This window comes from Tachypleus tridentatus, chromosome 7, assembly GCF_004210375.1.
Source record: "Tachypleus tridentatus isolate NWPU-2018 chromosome 7, ASM421037v1, whole genome shotgun sequence".
Classification (NCBI taxonomy): domain Eukaryota; kingdom Metazoa; phylum Arthropoda; class Merostomata; order Xiphosura; family Limulidae; genus Tachypleus; species Tachypleus tridentatus.
Genome location: NC_134831.1, coordinates 149,145,445 through 149,167,766, shown reverse-complemented (window position 1 = coordinate 149,167,766; position 22,322 = coordinate 149,145,445). Strand labels below are relative to the sequence as shown.

At 32.8% G+C, this 22,322-nt stretch overlaps 1 protein-coding gene across 1 annotated transcript in view; it reads left to right on the top strand.

Annotated features, from left to right (window-relative positions):
- Positions 1-22,322, top strand: part of LOC143257834 (uncharacterized) — a 62,280-nt gene that overhangs the window by 38,636 nt on the left and 1,322 nt on the right. Inside the window, exons 3-4 of the mRNA XM_076516865.1 lie at positions 4,908-5,115; positions 11,433-11,497. Coding sequence (XP_076372980.1) covers positions 4,916-5,115; positions 11,433-11,497 — 265 coding nt within the window. The 5' untranslated portion in view covers positions 4,908-4,915. The remainder of the gene's footprint in view (positions 1-4,907; positions 5,116-11,432; positions 11,498-22,322) is intronic.

Genomic DNA, 22,322 nt, shown 5'->3' with positions numbered 1-22,322 from the left:
TGTTCGAGCTTGTACTCGTATACTGAACTGCATTCCTTAGGTTAATGGTAAAGGCGACTCCGGAAAAGTTAATTCACTGTGCTTTCTTCGCATTTCAGTTACGCCTAATGGGATACACGTGTACACATAAAATGAGTACATTAACTTTAATTCAGACACGTTAACGGTTTTATTGCAGACTCCATTTTTAGAGATTTGCAGTTGTTTTTGATGAGTTTCTTCGTATTTACTAAACTCTTAAGTCTTAACTTAGGCTTTTCCAAAAAGAAGCCCCAAAAAGGAATTTTAAAAAGTTATTTCTAAACTATTTTTTAGATACTTTAATAAACAAAATTCTAGCATAAAATTTACTGTGGAAAGTGGTAAACTAAAATTTCCATCTCTAGACACATACATGTGTCTAGAGTATCCAACATGAATCTAGTATACTTTATAACAATACCTGTCATTAACCGCGATAGTGGTTCTTAATAGGGATCTCAAGGAATTGCACATAAACCTTATATAATGTTCGATAAAAATGCTTAAAGTGTAAGTGCTGATATCACTTACACTTCAAGTTAGTATTTTTACAAATATTTGGGATATATTTAAAATGCTGAAATACAGGATAAGACAGGAATTACCAGCCAATAATAGATTAACAATAGATGACTGTAACGTATACGTACTCAATACTTTCTAGACTATACAATCAGTACGTTTAGGAGGTCAACGCCTATATTGTGTACGAAGAGAAAGCTGTATCAGCTAGTTAATAGCTGTATTTATTATCGTTACAATGTATAAAATTAACTCCAAAACTTTTCCCACAGTTGAGCATAAAGAGAAGCTAGCAAACAAGACAAATAAAAAATTGTGAATTTAAAAACATGCAAAGAAGGATTGTAAAAAATTAAGGAAAGATGACTGGATAAACTGTACATATTATTTACTCAAACTACAAATTCCTATTTTGACTCCACCAAATGTAGTGCAAGATGACAGCAAAGAGACAAAATAGAAGTTTGTAGTTCGAGTAATTAATGTCTACAGTCTCTCCAGCTGTATTTTCTTACTCTTTTAGAATCCTTATTTGCAGGGATTTTAACTCCCAGCATTTGTATTTATCTTGTATTCTACTGTATGCTAAATTTTCAAAATATAATTTAATTCACACTTTAAATATAAAACTATAATTTGGCTAGAAACTTTTCTTTTTTACGAAAAAGAGATTTTTCAACATAAAAATATATTCATCCACAACATTGTGCAGGGAATATATAACATATAAACTGCCTCTTCGCATGTTGTAGTGGTTATCTTTTATACTCATCAGGTGAGATTTTTCGAAAATTCAGTTGGAAATAATACTGGCAGTCACTAGTATCTTACATACACACATTGTACATTGTTGATTCTTACACTCGAGAATCTTCTACAATTCAAAAAACAGGCGGGATTTTTCGCATTACATATTTAACAACATACGTTACATACATTTCTAAATATATATTAAACTGATACAAACAGAGATATTAAAATAAATACACATTAATAAATCCGTTACAATATATTTGTGTATATATATATCTATCCGTTATGTTCGTTAATATTTATAAACACGCCAGTTCTATCCGTTCATTAATGTTTATGTATACACTTCCCCTAAACGCTCATGAATCTTTATAAATACACTTGTTCTTTACGTTTGCTTGTTCTTTACATTGATTAATCCTTATGTTTACAACAGTCTTTTATCTTCATTGATTTTTATGTATACACCTGACCTATACGTTCATTAATGTTTATACATACACCCGTCATTTACGTTCATTAACTCTCCTTTACTTTCATTAACGTTTCTAACTACACCTTTTCTTTACGTTCATTAATGTTTGTAAATATACTTGTTCTTTATTCCATTAATGTTTATAAATATACTTGTTTTTTATTCCATTAATGTTTATAAATATACTTGTTCTTTTTTCCGTTAATGTTTATAAATGTACTTGTTCTTTATTCGATTAATGTTTATAAATATACTTGTTCTTTAATCCATTAATGTTTGTAAATATACTTGTTCTTTATTCCATTAATGCTTGTAAATATACGATTTCTTTATTCCGTTAATGTTTATAAATACACTTGTTCTTTATTCCATTAATGTTTATAAATATACTTGTTCTTTATTCCATTAATGTTTATAAATATACTTGTTTTTTATTCCATTAATGTTTATAAATATACTTGTTCTTTATTCTGTTAATGTTTATATGTATATGCACCTTTTTTATGTTTAAAACACTACATGGTTCCAGCACTAGGTTTTATAAAAAAACGAGGGAAAGTGCAGCATTTTCATTCTATAATAAAACTAGTACATGTTCACGTGTAAAAGAAATGTTGGTGATTTTCAGATTAGACGATTTTTTTCGGATATTTGAACAAAGCTTCACAAATGCTGCTTACACTAGTCATCTCTGATGTTGAAATAATAGACTAGAAAGGACAGTTAGTCAACTGCGTTCATTGCAAACTCGTAGGCTACTCTAATCGAATAGTAAGTTTTTGGCGTCATTCTTATAAACCAAGCATCGTCTTAAAGTACAAAGCTCGGTTTTACCTCAACATAACGCGAACCACGGACTTTGGTTTCTCTGTGTGGCATGTTAACCACTAGCCCACGACTGATCTCCGGTTAAAAGAGAACAAATATTATGTCATAATTTTTGCGAGGTCCGCTAAATAAAGCCTATTTGTTATTATAAATGAATGTTTTTCAGTTAAAACTTTCTGACAGCTGTTAATATGAAACAGTCCTCTTAACTGCTACTAAAGTCGTATTATTTTGATAATCCCCTCGTTTTACTTGTACGTTGTCTTCATGACAGTTGAGGTCGTATATGTTTTAACAGTTTTTGATTGTTTATACATGAGGCCTATAAAGAAACAAAGTTAAGAAATACACCTAAGATAGTCAGAAACATTGGTTTGTTTTGTTTTGAATTTTGCGCAAAGCTACAGGAGGGCTATCTGCGCTAGTCGTCCTTAATTTAGCAATGTAAGACTAGAAGGAGGGCAGCTAATATATTTTCTTATCTTTCGTTTTCGTTATTACGTTTCTTTTGACATAAGACTCTTAGTTTACATAAGCAAATCAATACACGTATCTGTTAAACACTGCTTCTTCATATATAACGTATACATCTAAACAACGAAGTAATACTTGAAGATGCTGACACAGTAAAACATGCTTTCTCTCACGTGTCACGCCTTCATTTTAATCGTTTTCTTGATACAGCTAAATCAACAGATTGCGGAGATTGAACTAGTTTTGTATCTTGGAAATCATTCTTCTTCGAAAATTTCAAGTGAAAACTAGAAAGGTTATTCAAACGAAACTTAGTAAGATGACAAGATATAAAAAATAACGTGTATAGAGTAAAAACAATTCAATTTAGAATCAAACAAATATTTTTTGAATTTGACAAAAATACCATGTTTTAAATATAAATATATATATACACAGAGAGAGAACTCCTATTTAAATATACTATACACTTCTATAGTTTAAAACTTAGTACCTTTTAATGTATAACGTAGCTGTTTCGTCAGCCATAAACTATCAATTTATTGTCTTCCTTTCTTTTTCTTTGTCAAACTGAAAAAAACACAGAATAACTGAAAACATTTTGTATTTAACTTGATAATTAAACAATATTAATCCCTTAAACTATACCTTCAAAATTAAAAATATCAATCTCCTAAACAATACCTTTAAAATTAAACAATATCAATCTCACAGACAATACATTCAGAATTAAGCAACATCAATTTCCTAAACAATACCTTCAAAATTAAAAATATCAATCTCACAGACAATACATTCAGAATTAAGCGACATCAATTTCCTAAACAACACCTTAAAATTAAACAATATCAATCTCACAGACAATACATTCAGAATTAAGCAACATCAATTTCCTAAACAATACCTTCAAAATTAAAAATATCAATCTCACAGACAATACATTCAGAATTAAGCGACATCAATTTCCTAAACAACACCTTAAAATTAAAAATATCAATCTCCTAAACAATACCTTTAAAATTAAACAATATCAATCTCACAGACAATACATTCAGAATTAAGCAACATCAATTTCCTAAACAATACCTTCAAAATTAAAAATGTCAATCTCACAGACAATACATTCAGAATTAAGCAATATCAATTTCCTAAACAATACCTTCAAAATTAAAAATATCAATCTCTTACACAATACCTTCAGAATTAAAGAATATCAATCTCCTAAATTTTAGAGGTTTGATAGATTTGCAGAAACAATTTACTATTTATCAAAATCTTACTTTCTATTGGTAACATTTCCATGTTCTGTAACTAACACTAATATTATATGTGCACCTTAATGAATCATAAGAATGAAAAATTAGGCAGCGTATATTTACACTATGGCATTTCAGTTTTCAATATTTAAAGAAATTACTCTCTGCTGGCACAGCAGTATGTCTGCAAACGTATACCGCTTGAAACTGTATTTTATATAGCCGCAGTGGGCAGAGCAAAGATAGTCCACTATGTAGTTTAGTGCTTAATGTAATCCAGTACTGCTTATAAAAATCGTCGTTATTTAATTAGGTTTTACAAATTTTTGTGCTCGTATTTATTTAATATAGCATATAGCACCTAATGTAGTAAGAACTTGTAGAATTCTTGAAATTTATTAATCTTATTTGAAAGCTTAGCAGTAAAAGTAAACGTATCGTACTGTAGTTTCTTTCTTTGTATAAATATCTTCTAATAACGAAATTAATGAGATTACTTTTGTATCATAAGTTCTCAAACTATTGGACACTTCAGATGCCTTCCTTGCTACTAAAACCTTATTCTGTTCTCTGAATAGTCTGGTTGATGACGCTGAAGAATGTGGAAAGACCTCTATTGGTAACATCGTATCCAAGAGGAAATTTCACAGCATATCCTTCATCATCTGTGTCTTGCGTACAGACAAAGGAGTCATTTTCTTCAATTGCTTTATTAACTCCCAAACCAGGACTGTTTCTGAAGTGGCTTATTCCAACCGGTACACTGGAGAACACGTTAGTTCTCAAGTAAGAAATATTCTTTGAGAGACTCTTGTGTTATATTGTATCCAAGGGTAAGACCTAAGTGTGGCAGTGTAGTTTTAGGCACTTTTGTAAAATTCTCATATCGTTAAAATATACAAATTAGTTATAAGATATACAACTAATACATCAATTCGCAGGATTAATATTTACAATCTTATTTATTTCGTCTTATATAATCACGGCAGAAGGCAGCTTATCCAATTTAATAAAGGTTGTAGGGCATTCCAGCAAGAAGGCCATGTCAAAATATAACACTTGTCCAGCTTGTAAGATAAAAAACAAAAACAATTTATCTGATGTATCTAACAGTTCCAAGACAAGCGTATCTTTACTACCTTTTGTGTCAGTAATGTTAATATACACTAGTATATTACTATATACTATAGTCCTTTGTATTACTATAAAGGACTAACAAGTATCCATTTTGTCGTACTTGATGTAATACAGTTTTAACATTTTTTAATACAGAGGTTGAATACGTTATACTAAAAAGATTGTGGATACTAACCACGTCGTTACAACGTCTGATCATGCTCTATATAACTATTGTATATCTTAATAATTGTTCATTACAGCCCCGAAGCGTAATGAATATTATTACGAAAGGTCCTTTAGTAAAGTTGTCGTGTCCATAGCATCCTACCCCACCTGTGTGCTTCCCATTACTCTTCAAATCCCCATGGAAACATTTCAACAGTTTAATCCTACAGAAATCCATAGGCGTTACGTCCAGTGTCTTCATATGATAAAACATGAATGCCCAGCTGCTTGATTTGTTTGACTGTTTTGAAGTTAAGCCACACAATGGGCTGTGTGTATTCTGTCCACCATGAATATCGAAACGCGATTTCTAGCATTATGAGTCCACAGACATACTGCTATAACACTGAGGGGCAGTCTGCTTGATATATCTGACGATTGAATAAAAGGTATAACTGGAGGCCTCATCTCAGTAAACCCGTATCATGTTGGCCTTTTTTCCAGACGAATATCGTTCTTGATTAGCTTACATATTATAGCCTGAAGCACGTGAACGGATTTTGCTACTGCCCGTTGTGTTCATTGCTTTTTTACCTGTTACAAAACGCCACACTTTGCTTGCGGCTGAGATACGACTTATATGCAGGTCTCATACTGCGTGATTCTGATTCCCAACGTTGACCTGTATTCCTTCATTTTCTAATGCCATTAATTACCAAGGATATCCCCGATCTGAATATCTCTTCATGTCAATGTATGAATATTTCGCATCGACTGTTAAGTGTAAATATCAATAACGATCTTTTTCAGAGGCATCACTCTACCTACGCAACGATAAACAATGTCAAAAAGCAGTTCTAATTTATGACATTGTAAGGCGACAACATTTCGGTTATGGTTATTAGTGAATTGATTTGCATATTATATATATAGCGTCCCCAATCTTCTGTATGCTTGCTGTGTTATCCTTTTAATTAGTTTTTTCGTTGTAATGAGTGAAAGCCAGTAACATTGAGAACGTTTAGTGTCAAGAAGTAATACTTGTATGTTCGACTAAGTATTTTTGTATTGTCACAAATAGACAAATCCTTCAAAACGTCACATTAATTTATTGCAACTATAGAGACACTATACGTCTACCACTACGCAAACATAATAATAAGTATATAATCTGTAAAATATACACAAAATAAAACTGATGAAAATATTAAATACGAAGTAGAACACGCGTATTTGTTAACTACTTTGATCTTTTTAACTTTTTAAGTTAACGACGACGTTCCCAACAACAGTCGTTGTGACATTAGGGACATCATGTTTGTCGTTCAGTCTCTAGTCTGTCTGCAACATTAGAAGTTTGGAAATCGTACTTTTTGCAAGATTTTCAAAGATCTTCGTAGATCAATAAGATATACATTCTTTTCTTTATTACTTGTTTCTAAAAGGTATTGCAAAAGAAAGTATTAAGACAAATCTATAATCATAACATTTGGATGCTTATTTAATATGCATTTGAATGAGAGACTCGGCATAGCCAAATGGTTAGGGCGCAACTTTGGTTTGTTTTGTTTTGAATTTCGCCCAAAGCTACACCAGGGCTATCTGCGCTAGCCGTCTCTAATTTAGCAGTGTAAGAATAGAGAGAAGGCAGCTACTCGTCACCACCCACCGCCAATTCTTGCCTACTCCTTTACCAACGAATAGTGGCATTGACTGACACATTATATTGCCCCCACTGTTGAAAGAGCGAGCATGTTTGGTGTGAGGGGGATTCGAACCTGCGACGCTCAGATTACGAGTCATGCGCCCTAGGTGGGAGCGTTATAATGTGACAATCAATCCCACTACTCGTTGGAAAAGATGTAGCCCAAGTGTTACGGTGGGTGGTGATGACTAGCTGCCTTCCCTTCAGTTTTAGACTGCTAAATTAGGGACGACTAGCGCCGATAGCTCTCGTGTAGCTTTGCGCGAAATTAAAACAAACAAACACTTTGAATGAACCATGTAGGAAATTTTAAAATAAAAGTATAAACGTTTTCGTTTAGATCCCAAACAATCTTAGTCTGATTGAAATTTGTTTTGATTTGTGCATATGCGTAAGTGAAAATAAAGTAGTTTGAAATGTGTGTAACAAATATTTGAAACATCGTTGAAATGTGAAATCTGATAATCACGACGACTAAGATATAATAATAAAGCACCTATATAACTCATGCATTAAAATTCCAACGATAAAATTTTCAAAATATTTTGGGAAGTGATGATGATAAACAAAATACCTTCTTATAGCGGTATCCAGTTACGCTAATTTACAACAGTTAATTACTAAGTATTCACAACACATTACAGGTTCTGGAATTGCTATGCAGAGGACATAGCAGCAAAGGAAAAAAAACAAACACAAATGTGCAAATTAAACAACATTTAAAACAATCAACAACAAAATTATTGGGATGTTTATTAAACTAGTCGACTTCTGTATTCGTTACTTGAAAGCCGTTTGGCTACTTTGCTTGAAAGCCTGTTTACAGAAGATGAAGAAAAGAGCAGGAAAAATAATTGGTTACACAAAAGTTTTAATGTAGTATTTCACAGTCTTAACTTACCTACGTTAATGAGTGTCCTATCCCCATAATGCATTCAAGGGACTCACTTCCCTCTACAGCTCTTAACTTATGACACAGGAACACGGTGGATCATATATAAACCTTTACTTAACAACGCTATATTATATACGCTTGAATAAGCTATAAGATTAGCATACATTTGTTACCTCTTTATATTCCGGTTTCAGAAACGCCATCCAATTGCGTGCAAAACATATAAGAAAATTTATTTGAAATATATAAATATACTTACATAAAAATACACCTTTCATTAAGTGTAAAATATTAAAATTAACAGTTGTTTCATCTGTTTAATTCAAGAAAAACACATAACTAGCACCTATATCTTTTTTTTTTTTCACTCTTTCACGGTATAAATTACCGATCGTGAAACCAACGAAAAAGACAAAACCGATTTACAATAATAATTGTTCACAAATTTATTAAATCACAATAAGAATAAGTTTACCTAGATAATATTTACACAAATATTAATCTCACAATATTTATATAATTATGAAGCAATGCTCACATAATCACAACAATAGTAAAAATTAACCGACCTGATCAGAATCAAGAATTTCCTAATACAATATGTTTTAACAAATCTAATACAATATGTTTTAACAAATCTAATATAATATGTTTTAACAAGTCTAATACAATATGTTTTAACAAATCTAATACAATGTTTTAACAAATCTAATACTATATGTTTTAACAAATTTAATACAATATGTTTTAACAAATCTAATACAATATGTTTTAACAAATCTAATATAATATGTTTCAACAAGTCTAATACAATGTTTCAACAAATCTAATACAATGTTTTAACAAATCTAATACTATATGTTTTAACAAATTTAATACAATATGTTTTAAAAATCTAATTTCATTGACAAATACAATTCAATTTTTTTTTTTTTTAACCATCAAACACAATTCAAAGTTTTATGAAAGCTCGAGCGTGTTCACTTTCGGTGAGGTCTCTGCAAAAGGTACCTACTTCACATCAACTTTAGTGGCATTTATGTATACTATCATATAACTCTATAAATTTCTAGAATATAAAAACATCTACATGTGAACGTTCTCACATCCTGTCTAGAGAGTCCATTCTAGAAGTTAACTGACCTCCAATCTGTGTTTCAGAAAGTTTTGGTAGTTTATAGATTTATAGGTCCAAGTCACGAGCCTTCTAGAATATTCAGTAACTTTTCTGTAGTTTAAGAAGTCAGTCATATTACTTATGTTATAAATTCTGACCAAATTTATTTGGCTTTTCAGTTCTGACCAGGTATTAAGGTCAATATTAAAAAGCGTAAGATTTACGTTTAACCATTACTTTATTATTATTTACTATTAACACTATTTCGTAATACCTCCTCTCTTAAAAGAGAAAAGCTTGAATACAACGAAAATTTTCCGATACATTTATGAATTTTACAAAGGTACACTAGCTTATAAGCCTCTCCAAGCAATAGATTTCGCCTATTCGTAGTATTGGGATGTATGACTATTTGAGATATAAAGATATATAATTTTGTTTGTAAATATATGTTAGCCAGTGTAAGCAATTTTGTTTCTTTAGAAATATAAACTTGCTTCCATCTTGCTGGCCCGGCATGGCCGAGCGCGTTAAGGGATGCGACTCGTAATCTGAGGGTCGCGGGTTCGCATCCGCGCCGCGCCAAACATGCTCGCCCTCCCAGCCGTAGGGGCGTTATAATGTTACGGTCAACCCCACTATTCGTGGGTAAAAGAGTAGCCCAAGAGTTGGCGGTGGGTGGTGATGACTAGCTGCCTTCCCTCTAGTCTTACACTACTAAATTAGGGACGGCTAGGTGCAGTAGGCTAACAACCTACTCATTTAAAAACCTGTTACAGAAACCGCAGTGACTGGGGCCCTATGTTCCTTAAGGAATTGAGTGGCAGATGATCAGAACTAGGAAAATACTATTCTTCAAACATTGATGCAGTAATCTTGTGGTCGTCAAAGGCTTTAATAATAAAACACGGGAGTAATAATTTATCTTTGAAGGATAATGGTACATACGAGTTCCATTGTAAAGAATCTTTGATAATATAAATATTAAAAATTAAAATACATATTACATAATATTGTATTATAAGTATATTATTATTATACTGTAAATATAAATAAACTATTCACTTATATTTTAATTTTAAAAAATACATTACAAAAGCAGCTGCAATATTTGGAGTATATATTTTCACACAATTGTTATAATTCATATACCATCACGAACAGTACAGTACAATTTGTGCGCATGTGCAAACAATACGAGACACGATTCTGTCCTTAACAAGAGGATGTTACCAAGTTGTTTTGAGGGATAACTATGCAAGTTTGTCTTTATATTATAATATAACATTTTTTTTGTATTATAATGAACTATGTTTGTGTTATATCAGGAAATAATATGCTTTCCGGTCTAGTTTTTGGCCTTTTGTTACCAATAGATAACCGTGAAAGAAAATTGAATAGGCATCTTTTATTTTTCATATATTAGTTTATCTTCATGTTTGTATTTTCATCCAATGTTATGGTCTACTTCCCAGACCTTTTAAAAAATATGATCTACTTTGTGTGCGTGGGGGAAGATGGTCGGGCTAGATGTGCGTTATTCCGCCTCTGCTCGTGTTCGGTTAACACACAAATATGTGCGTGTTTAGCTGCTCTACATGCAGCAACTTATGAAGTTATCCACATGAGAATGCATGCTCAGTTAACTTTAGATATTTAACCGAAAAAAAAAAAATTCTGAACACGTGCACAAAGTTTATAATTTACTCAAGTGAATTCGTTTACCCTTTCTGTGGTTTGAAAGAACTCGTTTGAAAAAAAAAAGGCCTGACAAATAACAATGTTTAAGTACATAATATTGATGTTCATATAAACAAATATTATTTATTCATCTATAGATTTTTTGTGTTCTGATAGACTTCAAAATGTGTGTTCAATTAGGTTTTATTTAATACACTAATAACCAGTCTTATATATATATGATAAATCGAAGCTTTAGCATCTCCTGGCAACTACAATAGTTAATCGACATGTCCAACACATAGCCTGCACTCTAAAGGGTAAGATGACAATATAGAAGAGTTCTGAATGATACATATGCAAGGATTCTTTCACTGGTGGTTACAGAATTGAATGTCACCACCTCTTGTTTTCTCTTCTAGAGTCTTTCGTCAAGATGACGATGGACAGTGGATATTTGCACAAATCAAGCAGTTTCGCAGGATTGGTAAGTATCACATAAGAGCGTTTCACGTTTAACATTAGAAAGCGTTAAAATACGTGATCTGACTCATACTATTATGGCTCATTATATTTATGTTCAAAATGAATATTTGTCTCAGATTACCAAAATAAGAGGTTTAGTGAAGATTCAAAACTAAAACGAAAACCATAATTCTTACGAATTTGAAACTGTTCGAATGCTTGAGTGAAGTAAATACGAGGTTAAATAACGTAGTATAAGCAGGGATTAGATTAAAGAAATAACTGAATTTGTAGTTATGTTATGTGTTCTGGTTTCTGAAGTACTGATGAAAGTAAGATCCAAATTGTGTTGGAGATGCACAGTCTATCCAGGTTAACTCTAGTTTTACAGGCTTCAATTTCTTTGAGGGTGGAGATGACCAGATGTGGTTGCACTAGTCCACAATGTCCCATATCTTTACCACCTTTCTCTGTCTGCAGCCATAGGTAGGAATATGGTTGTTCACATGGAGGGGGGGGGGCAGTAAGGAGAAAGAAATAATTGGAATACAATACATCAATAGGGGAGACAGCAAAACTATCCAGGAATTTGATATTCCAGCTACCATAATGATATTTGGACATAAATACTATGATGTTAACATATTACTGTACTAAGCCCAACCTAAACTGCTAGTATAGCTCCCATCCTCTCCTCACCCATGCTACTGTCAGTATCTTCGAAGGTTCTACAAGACTTAGATAGTAACAGGTTTCATACAGGGGTCTACAATAGTACACCTATACCAGATAGAGTACAAATAAGTAATTTAAATTATTTCTTAATGTATTTATTTTGATTTCGTTTATTGTACTATTTGTAATTTTACAGACATACTTTGTATACTTTTTACAAAATAATTTAAAATATTTAATTAGAGTTAGTAAATCCATTAAGAACCAGTTTAACCACCAGAATATTAATGTTGAAAATTACGAACTTTTCTTTGTAACAAATTTTCAAATTCCCGAGTAGCTGTGAATGTATTGCATTTTTTTGGTATATTACTGTTTGGTGAGGGAAGTCCAAAAATATGATATGTAAAATCACTTCTTTTATAATAAATATTAATATTACAATAATTATTAATTGCTGTAATATATAAATCTAAATAATGTATTTCAGCAATTGATATATAGCTGTTTTGAATTTGTAAAACTGTAGGATAAATATTACTGACATAATTTTTATTAGTGGATTATCGATGCTTATATCTATAAGTTAAAGAAAATAATTCCGGATTTGAAAAATTATTTATAAATTTATTTTCATGATAATAAAGATATAAATTAACAACACTGATTAAATAATTAGCACCCATTGTAATACCTACTATTTGTTTATAAATATGCTTTTCAATATTAATACATATATATAGCTCTCTTTTATATGTATGCAAAAATGATTATGTTTTTTTGAAATTGTTAGCAGTAAACATTTTTTATCTTTACAGGTAGACATGTAAATTGATCTACTATTGTTATTACATAATCGTTACTTTTAACTATCGAGAAATTATGTTTACTACTTGGGTTTTGTTGTACTTTAAGAAATAACTGACTCTGTGATTTATTTAACAAAGCCGCTTGTTGTTTTTTCTGAACTAGAAATAAAACGAAATTATAATCGGTAATTTACTAATTTAGGAACTGAATATAGATACGATAGTTTTGATTTAACATCACATTTTTAGAGCTTTCAACAAATTGTTTATAGTAACATCTTTAGACTTAGTTTGTAACTGAAATGTTTGTGTACTATTTATTTTATTAGTTACAAGCTGCACATAAAAACGTTTACAGATAGAACCAAAATTTCCACTCTTATACTTTAAAAGATTTTCTAAGAAATGGGTGGTTGTTGTTTGCAATTGGTCACAAAGCTACACAATGTGCTATCTGTGCTCTATCCACCACGGATACCTAAACCCCGTTTCTAATGTTTAAGTCCGCAGACATGCCGCTGTGCTACTATGGCGGGAAGAGATGGGGGGGGGGGGGGGTTTGCAAGGAAAGGACGGAAGTTGGAACTATGAGCCACATAAGAACTTTTAAGGGTAACTGCTTTCCAACAACTGGCTCAAGACAGTGAGAAACAGTAGGAGTTGAAAGTTGTGGGTGTAACTACCCAAGTCCATACCCTAATTTATTTTCCAGGATTACTGGCTATTTCAACATCAACGTCTGAATTTTGTCTTGCACATGAAATATCCCCAACGTGTTTCGGAGCTAATACCACAGGCAATAACTGTTATGAATTTGAGGTTACGAATGGAATTTACAATAGGTTTTCAATAAAACTTCCTATATTAAGTTCATTATTGTTTTATATTAATAAAGGTTTTAAGGCTAGTTATTTTACTGTATGCATATATATATGTATACAAAAAATTATACATATCTTACTTCTTAAGGGCGTGTTTGTGTTTTTTTCTTATAGCAAAGCCACATCAGGCTATCTGCGGAGCCCACCGAGGGGAATCGAACCCCTGATTTTAGTGTTGTAAATCCGTAGACTTACTGCTGCACTAGCGTGGGGCACACTTCTTGAGAAACAGCATATATGCACACAGAAGTACAGATACGAAGCCTTTATAGGAACAACATATACACACATAAATGAAGGTCATGTGACTTTTATGGGAAAACATACACATATAAAATTGTTAAAGTACTGTAATAAATGTAAAGTCATCTTCATTTTAACTCTTATGTTTTAAAAAATCTTCCTAATTGTTCAAATATATTGTATCCATATAAAAAAATTTTCAAAGGCTCAAAAATTCATAAGTTATATTCGTTTGCGGCCCGGCATGGCCAGGTGGTTAAGACACACAACTGGTAATATGAGGGTCTCGGGTTCGAATCCCCGTCACACCAAACATGTTTGCTCTTTCAGCTGTGGGATCATTATAATATCATGGGCAATCCCACTATTCGTTGGTAAAATAGTAGCCCAAGAGTTGGCGGTGGGTGATGACTCGCTGCCTTCCCTCTAGTCTTACACCACTAAATTAGTGGCGGCTAGTGCAGTTAGCCTTCGTGTAGCTTTTCGCGAAATTCAAAAACAAACAAACAATATTCGTTTGTTGTTTTTTCTTTCTTTCTAAATTTTTTGAACCACAGTTAACATTTACTGTCAGCCTGAAAGTAGTATTTGTCTTTCCTGTCCCGTTTAAATCAAAGCTGAAACCTATGAGAGATTGTAAAGAAAAAAACGTCTTCCATTACGGATAAAATATTTCTATATAATAAAAAGTGTTTAATGTTTAAGGAACATCGACAGCTTCAATGCTTAATTTTTTTCTGAAAATTCTTTAACTGGAAAAATTTTGAGTTGTAGAATATGAATATGTACAACATTTTCACATTTAAAATATTACGAGTTAATGACAGTTTTAGTAATCATTGCCTTATGCATTTTATTAAATATTATTCACAAAAATACTTTGGTTTTTAGCTTTTACTGTATGATTTTCTAAAGATAATATTTTGTGTAATTTATAATAAAACGATAAATGTGTATTATCAAACTGCGTGTTATTATACTCAAGGAAATTGTCCATTAGACCGTCTAGTGATGCTTCTCTCTATACTGGTTATCATAATTTATTTTTATTCCTTATTTAATATGTCTCAAGAAGCTGAAGAGTCAGAGAGTTTGTTTGTTCTTTGTTTTCAAATAAGCTTCAAACACGAGTCTTTATTATCCTAGTTTTCATTATCATGTAAATACGTGTGATACCTGTGTATGTTGTTCGTATGTTTTTGATGCCACAAAGCTTCACAGTGGGCTATTTGCGCTTGTCACCGCAGGGAATCGAGCTCTGAATATTAGTGTTATAAATTCACAAATATATCGCTGATCCATTACGGGTAGAGAACCTCCAATGTACAGTACTGTGCAAACGTGTTAGAACAAGAAAATATTTTGCCATTCTTTACATATTATGGGGCTAATTCTTCCATGCCATTACAGAATGTAAATTTCAACAAAATGCTTCACTGATTCCTGTTGACAGTTGAATGAGCCAGAGTGAGAATACTTATTATTCTTTAGAATTCCCATATACTACTACCAAGGGTCTGAATTAATTATCATGGTACCCCATGCATTGTCTTAACTATAGAGAAAGAAGCTAACAAGGAACTAGCATGTGATACTAGTATATGCTAGAAGAAATAAATTTAATAGCACTCCATGAATAAACCTTGATATAAAAATAGTGTTTAACACTATATCTCAGGTTTTGTTGTCATGCCACAGCCAAAAAAACCGTAGAGAACTCTAAATGTCTATAGAGCAGAGTTTGCGTCTTACGTATTATTGGTTGGGCTCTCTAACAAGTCTGCAGACTTGAAATGCCTTCCCCTAAACACTGTCAAGTACACCCTAGATCAGGGGTTCCCAAGCTTTTTAGACCTGCGTAACTTTACATCAGAAAGAAAAAAAAACATTCCGGAGCCTTAATAGAGAAACGCACTCAAATAGAAACATTCGGTCACTAACACGAGATAAAGTTTACTTCAAGCTTTTAGAATATAAATTTATTAAAAATATCAATAGTTTAGGAAAATTGTTTTTTTCCACTTGTTCAAAAATTTCTGCTTGTAAAATTTATATCAGTAAAAGTACAGTGTACTTATTTATTATTAGCTCGGATGAGCCTTGCTTTTGTTCACAAAGTAGTTCAATATCTGGAGTTATGGTTGTTACTTGTAAGAGCAAATCATCTTCAATATTCAACCTGTTTCTAAATTTGGTCTTTGTAGCTGTATACAGTGAAAATGTTTGTTCACAAAGATATGTTGTTGAAAAACGCATAAAAATTTTCAAAGCTCTGTTACTTATTTCAAGGTATTCCATGGCTATTTGCTTTTAAAACTGTTTAATTACTTCCTGCTGAACTTTTGTTTTCAGGGTGTAATCAGTTGAAATTTCTATAAGCTGTTCTTTCTCTTTCAAAGACAAAGCTTTGGTATTTGCAGAGTCAAAAGGATTTTGAATCCACAGTAATTTTTCTCAATGAGGAGGGAAGTACTCCCCAGTAGTTGTATATAAATCGAATATGTGCTGCAAGACCTAAACTTTTGCATCTTCACTTTAGAAGATTTCATTTGTAAATAAAAAAACCACTGAGCTTTTCTAAGCAATCAAGTTCTTCCATAAGTATACAGTCACCCCAAAGTTCTAGCTTATGTTGAAGCGCTTTCATTTTACTTTGAGCTTTGAAGTGCGTTATCCTGGTACCATGCATTGTAGCATTCACTTCATTAGGTAGGCAAATACGTCCAAAAGGTAAGCCACTTTCTGTATCCAACATTTGTCCCTTAATTTGTATGCAAGTTCAAAGTGGCATTCAGATAAAAAGAAACCCATCTCCTCATGCAGTTAGTAAAACCGAGCAAGTACGTTTCCCCGAGAAATCCATCGGACTTCATTATGAAGCAGCAAATTGTTATACAAACTTTCCACATCCTCACAGAGTAAACTGAAGATCCTCGCATCGAGTGGTCTTGATTTTGTAAAATTAACTATTTTCATGACATCACCCAATACCTCTTATGGCATTCATTTCATTGCAGGTGCATGACGATGAAGACAGCAGTGGATACTCTCGATGTCCAGGTTTTTCTTTTTTATATGTGCTACTGCGCCTGAAAATTTTTCAGTCATAGCTGCAGCCCCATCAGTGCAAATACTTGAGTAAAGCTGCCATTGGATCTCATGTTCTTCCATAAATAAATCGATCAGCTTAAATATTTATTCGCATGTTGTTGGAGGAGGCAAAAGGTTGCAAATTAGTTTGTCTTCTTCAAAACTAGCTTCGTGAATACAGCGAACAAACACGAGTAACATTGCATAACCTGCGACATCTGTTGATTCATCCATCTGAAACGAAAAGTTGAACTTGCTTTTACTCACCTTATCAACTCCGTTAAACAATTTGCTGACGTATCCTTGATTCTTCGAGAAACAGAGTTATCAGAAAGGTGCACAGAGTTAATGTTTTTAAGAAATTTCTTATCAATCGTGCACTTTATCAAATATTTTGCGCATGGTTTTATCAAATCTTCTGCAATTATATGAGCTTCATCTGCTTTTGCAATACGGTAACTTACACGATATGAAGCAATAAGAACACCTTTCTTGTTCTGACGGACAAATGAACGAAATGTAGCTTTCCTCGCATTTAACTACAAACACTTTCTTTTGAAATATTCCGAAGTTGGATTTTTTTTAATTGAGAGTGTTTGGTTTCTACATGTCGTTTTAACTTTGCTGGATGCAAACTATTGTTACTCACCACTGTTCCACATTCAACACACAACCCACTAGGTCCATCTTCATTACCTGTACATGTAAAACCATATTTAATAGAATTTTCATCATTCTTTCTTTTTTTCTTGTTTAGATCATTTTCTGAAATCTTTGTCATGTTTGTTGTAATAAAAGCATTTGAGACGGGTAAACACCTAAAGTAAAGGTCACTGTCTTGAGAAAAAAGGTCAAAATGAGCCCATACAGCTACTAACTGGTAAAACTATTTATAACTGTCTCAAACGGACGTTCAAGAAGAAAAAAAAGGCACAGAGTGTTATTTCTGTTTCTGTATGATATATAGAAACGAAAATTTAGGATTCAGAAAAATAACTGTCAAATTTTAGCAAAATAATACGCATTTCACCAAAATTTGTACAACCTATGTCACGTCTGTCTCCCTTACAGAAATAGTGGTGTGGATCTACTAGACCGAATCCACCATAAAACTTAACATGCGCGTTAAGAAAGCATGAATTGCAAAGTCCTTTTAACTTTGTGGAATGATTTAATTCTCAGTTATCACAACTGTCAGTACTGACTGTCAGTGTACTAGGTGGCCCGGCATGGTCAAGCGTGTTAAGGCGTGCGACTCGTAATCTCAGGGTCGCGGGTTCGCATCCCCATCGCGTTAAACATGCTCGCCCTTTCAGCCGTGGGGGCGTTATAATGTTACGGTCAATCCCACTATTCGTTGGTAAAAGAGTAGCCCAAGAGTTGGCGGTGGGTGGTGATGACTATCTGCCTTCCCTCTAGTCTTACACTACTAAATTAGGGATGGCTAGCACAGATCGCCCTCGAGTAGCTTTGTTCAAAATTCAAAAAACAAACAAACAAGCAAATAGTGTACTAGGATTTTATGTGAAAAATTCATGTGTACTAGCCGTGTATTTAATGTACATTTTGCATCACAGAAGGCCTGGCATGGCCAAGCGCGTAAGGCGTGCGACTCGTAATGCGAGGGTCGCGGGTTCGCGCCCGCGTCGCGCTAAACATGCTCGCCCTCCCAGCCGTGGGGGTGTATAATGTTACGGTCAATCCCACTATTCGTTGGTAAAAGAGTAGCCCAAGAGTTGGCGGTGGTGGTGATGACTAGCTGTCTTCCCTCTAGTCTTACACTGCTAAATTAGGGACGGCTAGCACAGATAGCCCTCGAGTAGCTTTGTGCGAAATTCCAAAACAAACAAACAAACAAACAAGCATCACAGAAATGTTGTTAGAACTTACTGGATAAGTTTATAAGTTATTGGAGGACATCAGATTAACATCTTAATAGCAAATGTTTTTCATTAGCTTAAAAAATAAGGGTTTCAAAACCCTTTCAGGTGTTGATCTATCAGCCAACTATTCTAACTGTACAATAATCACGCAGTTAGCACACGGCATCCTGTTGATATTCTACAAACTAGCTAACTTCCTTTCTGTCTGGCTTTTTAACAAACTGACTATCCAGACTTTTAATCAAGGAACTAAGTCCAGCCATAACCAGTAGGCTGATTGTAGTGTCCAGCCAGTCATCAAAACATACAAAATACCCTTCTACTGGCATTTCCTTTTCACTTTTCACTGAGTTTCGTATGTGTAATCCATTATATTATCTTCATCAATGAACTCAAGATTGTACAATACAATGCTATCTTCATCAGAGCAACTACAATTTTCTGTCTCTGATTCCTGGAGAAGCTTATCACTAGATTTAATTCAGTTTGTCAACATAATTGATGCACATACGTTAAACAACCGCTGTGACTTTGATTCAGTTGTTGATACATAATGTAGGGACAAGACTAATCAGAAGTGAGTTGATTATGTGCTGCAAGTACATACTAAAGCCACACCTAGCACTAGGCTCAAACTTTCGATCCATTAGTTTTATTGTTGTTGTTTTTGTCATAACATCCCTTAATTAAAAAAATAAAATACTGCAATCTTCAGTATTTGTGGCTAATTGCCACAATACAGATTCCTGTAGACATCCCAATGTAGCATTTTTCTGCAGAAGTAATTTAACCTATTGCACAAACAAAACTGCATTACAAATTACACAATACGTCAATACGTCTATCCGTAAGAAATCAATGCTTGGCAAAGCTTCCTTTGACAAATGTCACGATCAGAACAAAGTTAGAAAATGTCTCTCTTTTCCAAAGTGCCTGATACATAGCAAGTTTCATTATCTACTAGAAGCGAACCTTGTTTCCATATATCTTTACAAGTAAAAAATTCAGGATTGCTCAAACAAGCCACAAGAATATTTTGTGCAATATGACTCCTGTTGCTCAGAAAGAACTCAGAACCCCACTAATGTGAGTCAGAAGGGATCTTGTAACCAACAGATATATTTGACGACATGACATGTACAACACCAGATGATCAGTAAAATGTCTTTTCCTCATGCTCTAGACACTTACAATATAGCAAATCCTGCTACGTAACTGTTCAGCCATCCTGGAAACCTATATAGAGCCATAATAGCTGCTCCTTGTAGCATGTGTGGTACTAGAGTCAGAGAAACGGTTGGTCAAAATTTCAGTCACGTTTTAAAATTAAAAGTTGTATCAGAGCAGAAACTGCAACTGCACCTTTTACTGTTGCTATAGTTGCTATGTTGAACTTTTACCCTAAAAACAGCGATTATCAGATATGTAATGTTCCTGAAAATCTACATAATACTATTAATGTTTACTTATCAAACAATAAATTAATTTGCCAAAAAGAATCTCACTGCAATTATCTTTTTATATTCTTCGTAAGTAGCTATGTTCGTGAATACCCATTCCTCGAAGCTTTAAACTCGTCCCTATAAATTGTTTGTTTTTACCCAGTCCACTGAGTCAAATATGATGCACAAAACGTTCATATCCGTCATCATGGTGCTATTCATTCATTTACTGCAGTGTCGGATACTGGATTATTCAAGTTCAACTTTAGAAATATAACAACGTAAGATTCAAACCTCAAGAAAGTGATGACATAGAAATAGGTTCGAGCAGGTATAAACTTTCATAAGGTGACTGCTTTCATATGTAACCTCCGCCCAAGACAAAGGGTTAGAACAATTGAAGTTAAACACAAAACTATACAATGGGTTATTTGTGCTCTGCCCACCACGAGTATCGAATCCTGGTTTATAGCGTTGTAAGTTCGCAAACATGTCGCTGTGCCACCGTGGGGGCATATAAGACAATCCTGAGTTAGCATGAGTAAAATATATTTTATTCTAATTATGGAAAAGCAACACATAGGAGATTTTCGCATGAAACAAAATCCATGAAAAGGTCACAGTTCTCGTCATTACTTTTGCAGTATTTTCAGACTATTTCCAAACCGTTTTGACGTCACATTGTGAAAAACGGACAATTATATAAGTTGAAACGTAATATATTTTTTATTTAACAGATACAAAAGAAGAGTTTTATGTTTCTTCTAACGCAAATAGAAAATATTACATAAATTTAGTTCTAGAATTACAAAGAAAACACTTACATTAAAAATAAGTCTGAACTTTTCATTCTTGAATTTTAGAAACAAAATACCAGTAACTTTAATATATCTAATCTTGTCTGAGTAAAACGTACAGTTTAGAGGCTTCATATAGATTTATTAATTGAGCTACAAATTTCTACTTCAAATAGCTGTGTACATGAAGGCTTTAGATAATAACCCAGAATTACATTTCATGAATTTCAAATAACTGTATATCTCGTGTTTACCTAAGGTCAGTTATTCATACCAATATTTTTTTTATAGACTAAATACAGCAGAAGATTTTCAATATCACAAAAATCTACATATGCCTATTGGCTTTTCATTTTATATAAGCAAACTAACTCCGTAAAATACATCTCCTCTAACATGGATACAACTACAACCAAAATATTTATGGATATTGAAAATAATCTATTCATTAAACTTTTCAGTTATGTTGTTAATTTTATATAACTAATATATTTTAGTATTACTATAAAAATGCCAATATTATCATTTTTTTTGTTGGAGGACTGTGATATAAGACGCTTTAAGTTCTTCGGTTGTCAGTAAATACTGATAATACGTATATCAGAAAAAAATATTTTGAAGTTCTTTATTTTTACTGTTGTGTGCTATCAAAAAGACAGAAAGTTGTTATTACAGATAATATGTTGGTGTTTGTTAATCAGTTAAGGTCTGCATCATGAAAAGGCAAGAGGCTTTAAAATATACCATTGTTTACTATAAAAACATAACTGGTTAAACAAAAACTGGAAATAGACATATTTTAGATATTGAAAAATTGCACTTGTTGCGGTTAGATTCTTATTTTACTTATAGAATTGGAGAAAATAAACCTTCAATATGGGTAAAAATAGCTGTTTAACTCATAACAACTGTAATTTAAAATAAATGCAGCATTTAAAATCATTTAAATACTTTCAACATAGCCGTGTTCCAAGCGCATCCAAGTTATGCATTATTTAAGGCAGTAGCGCAAAATAACTCCAATATT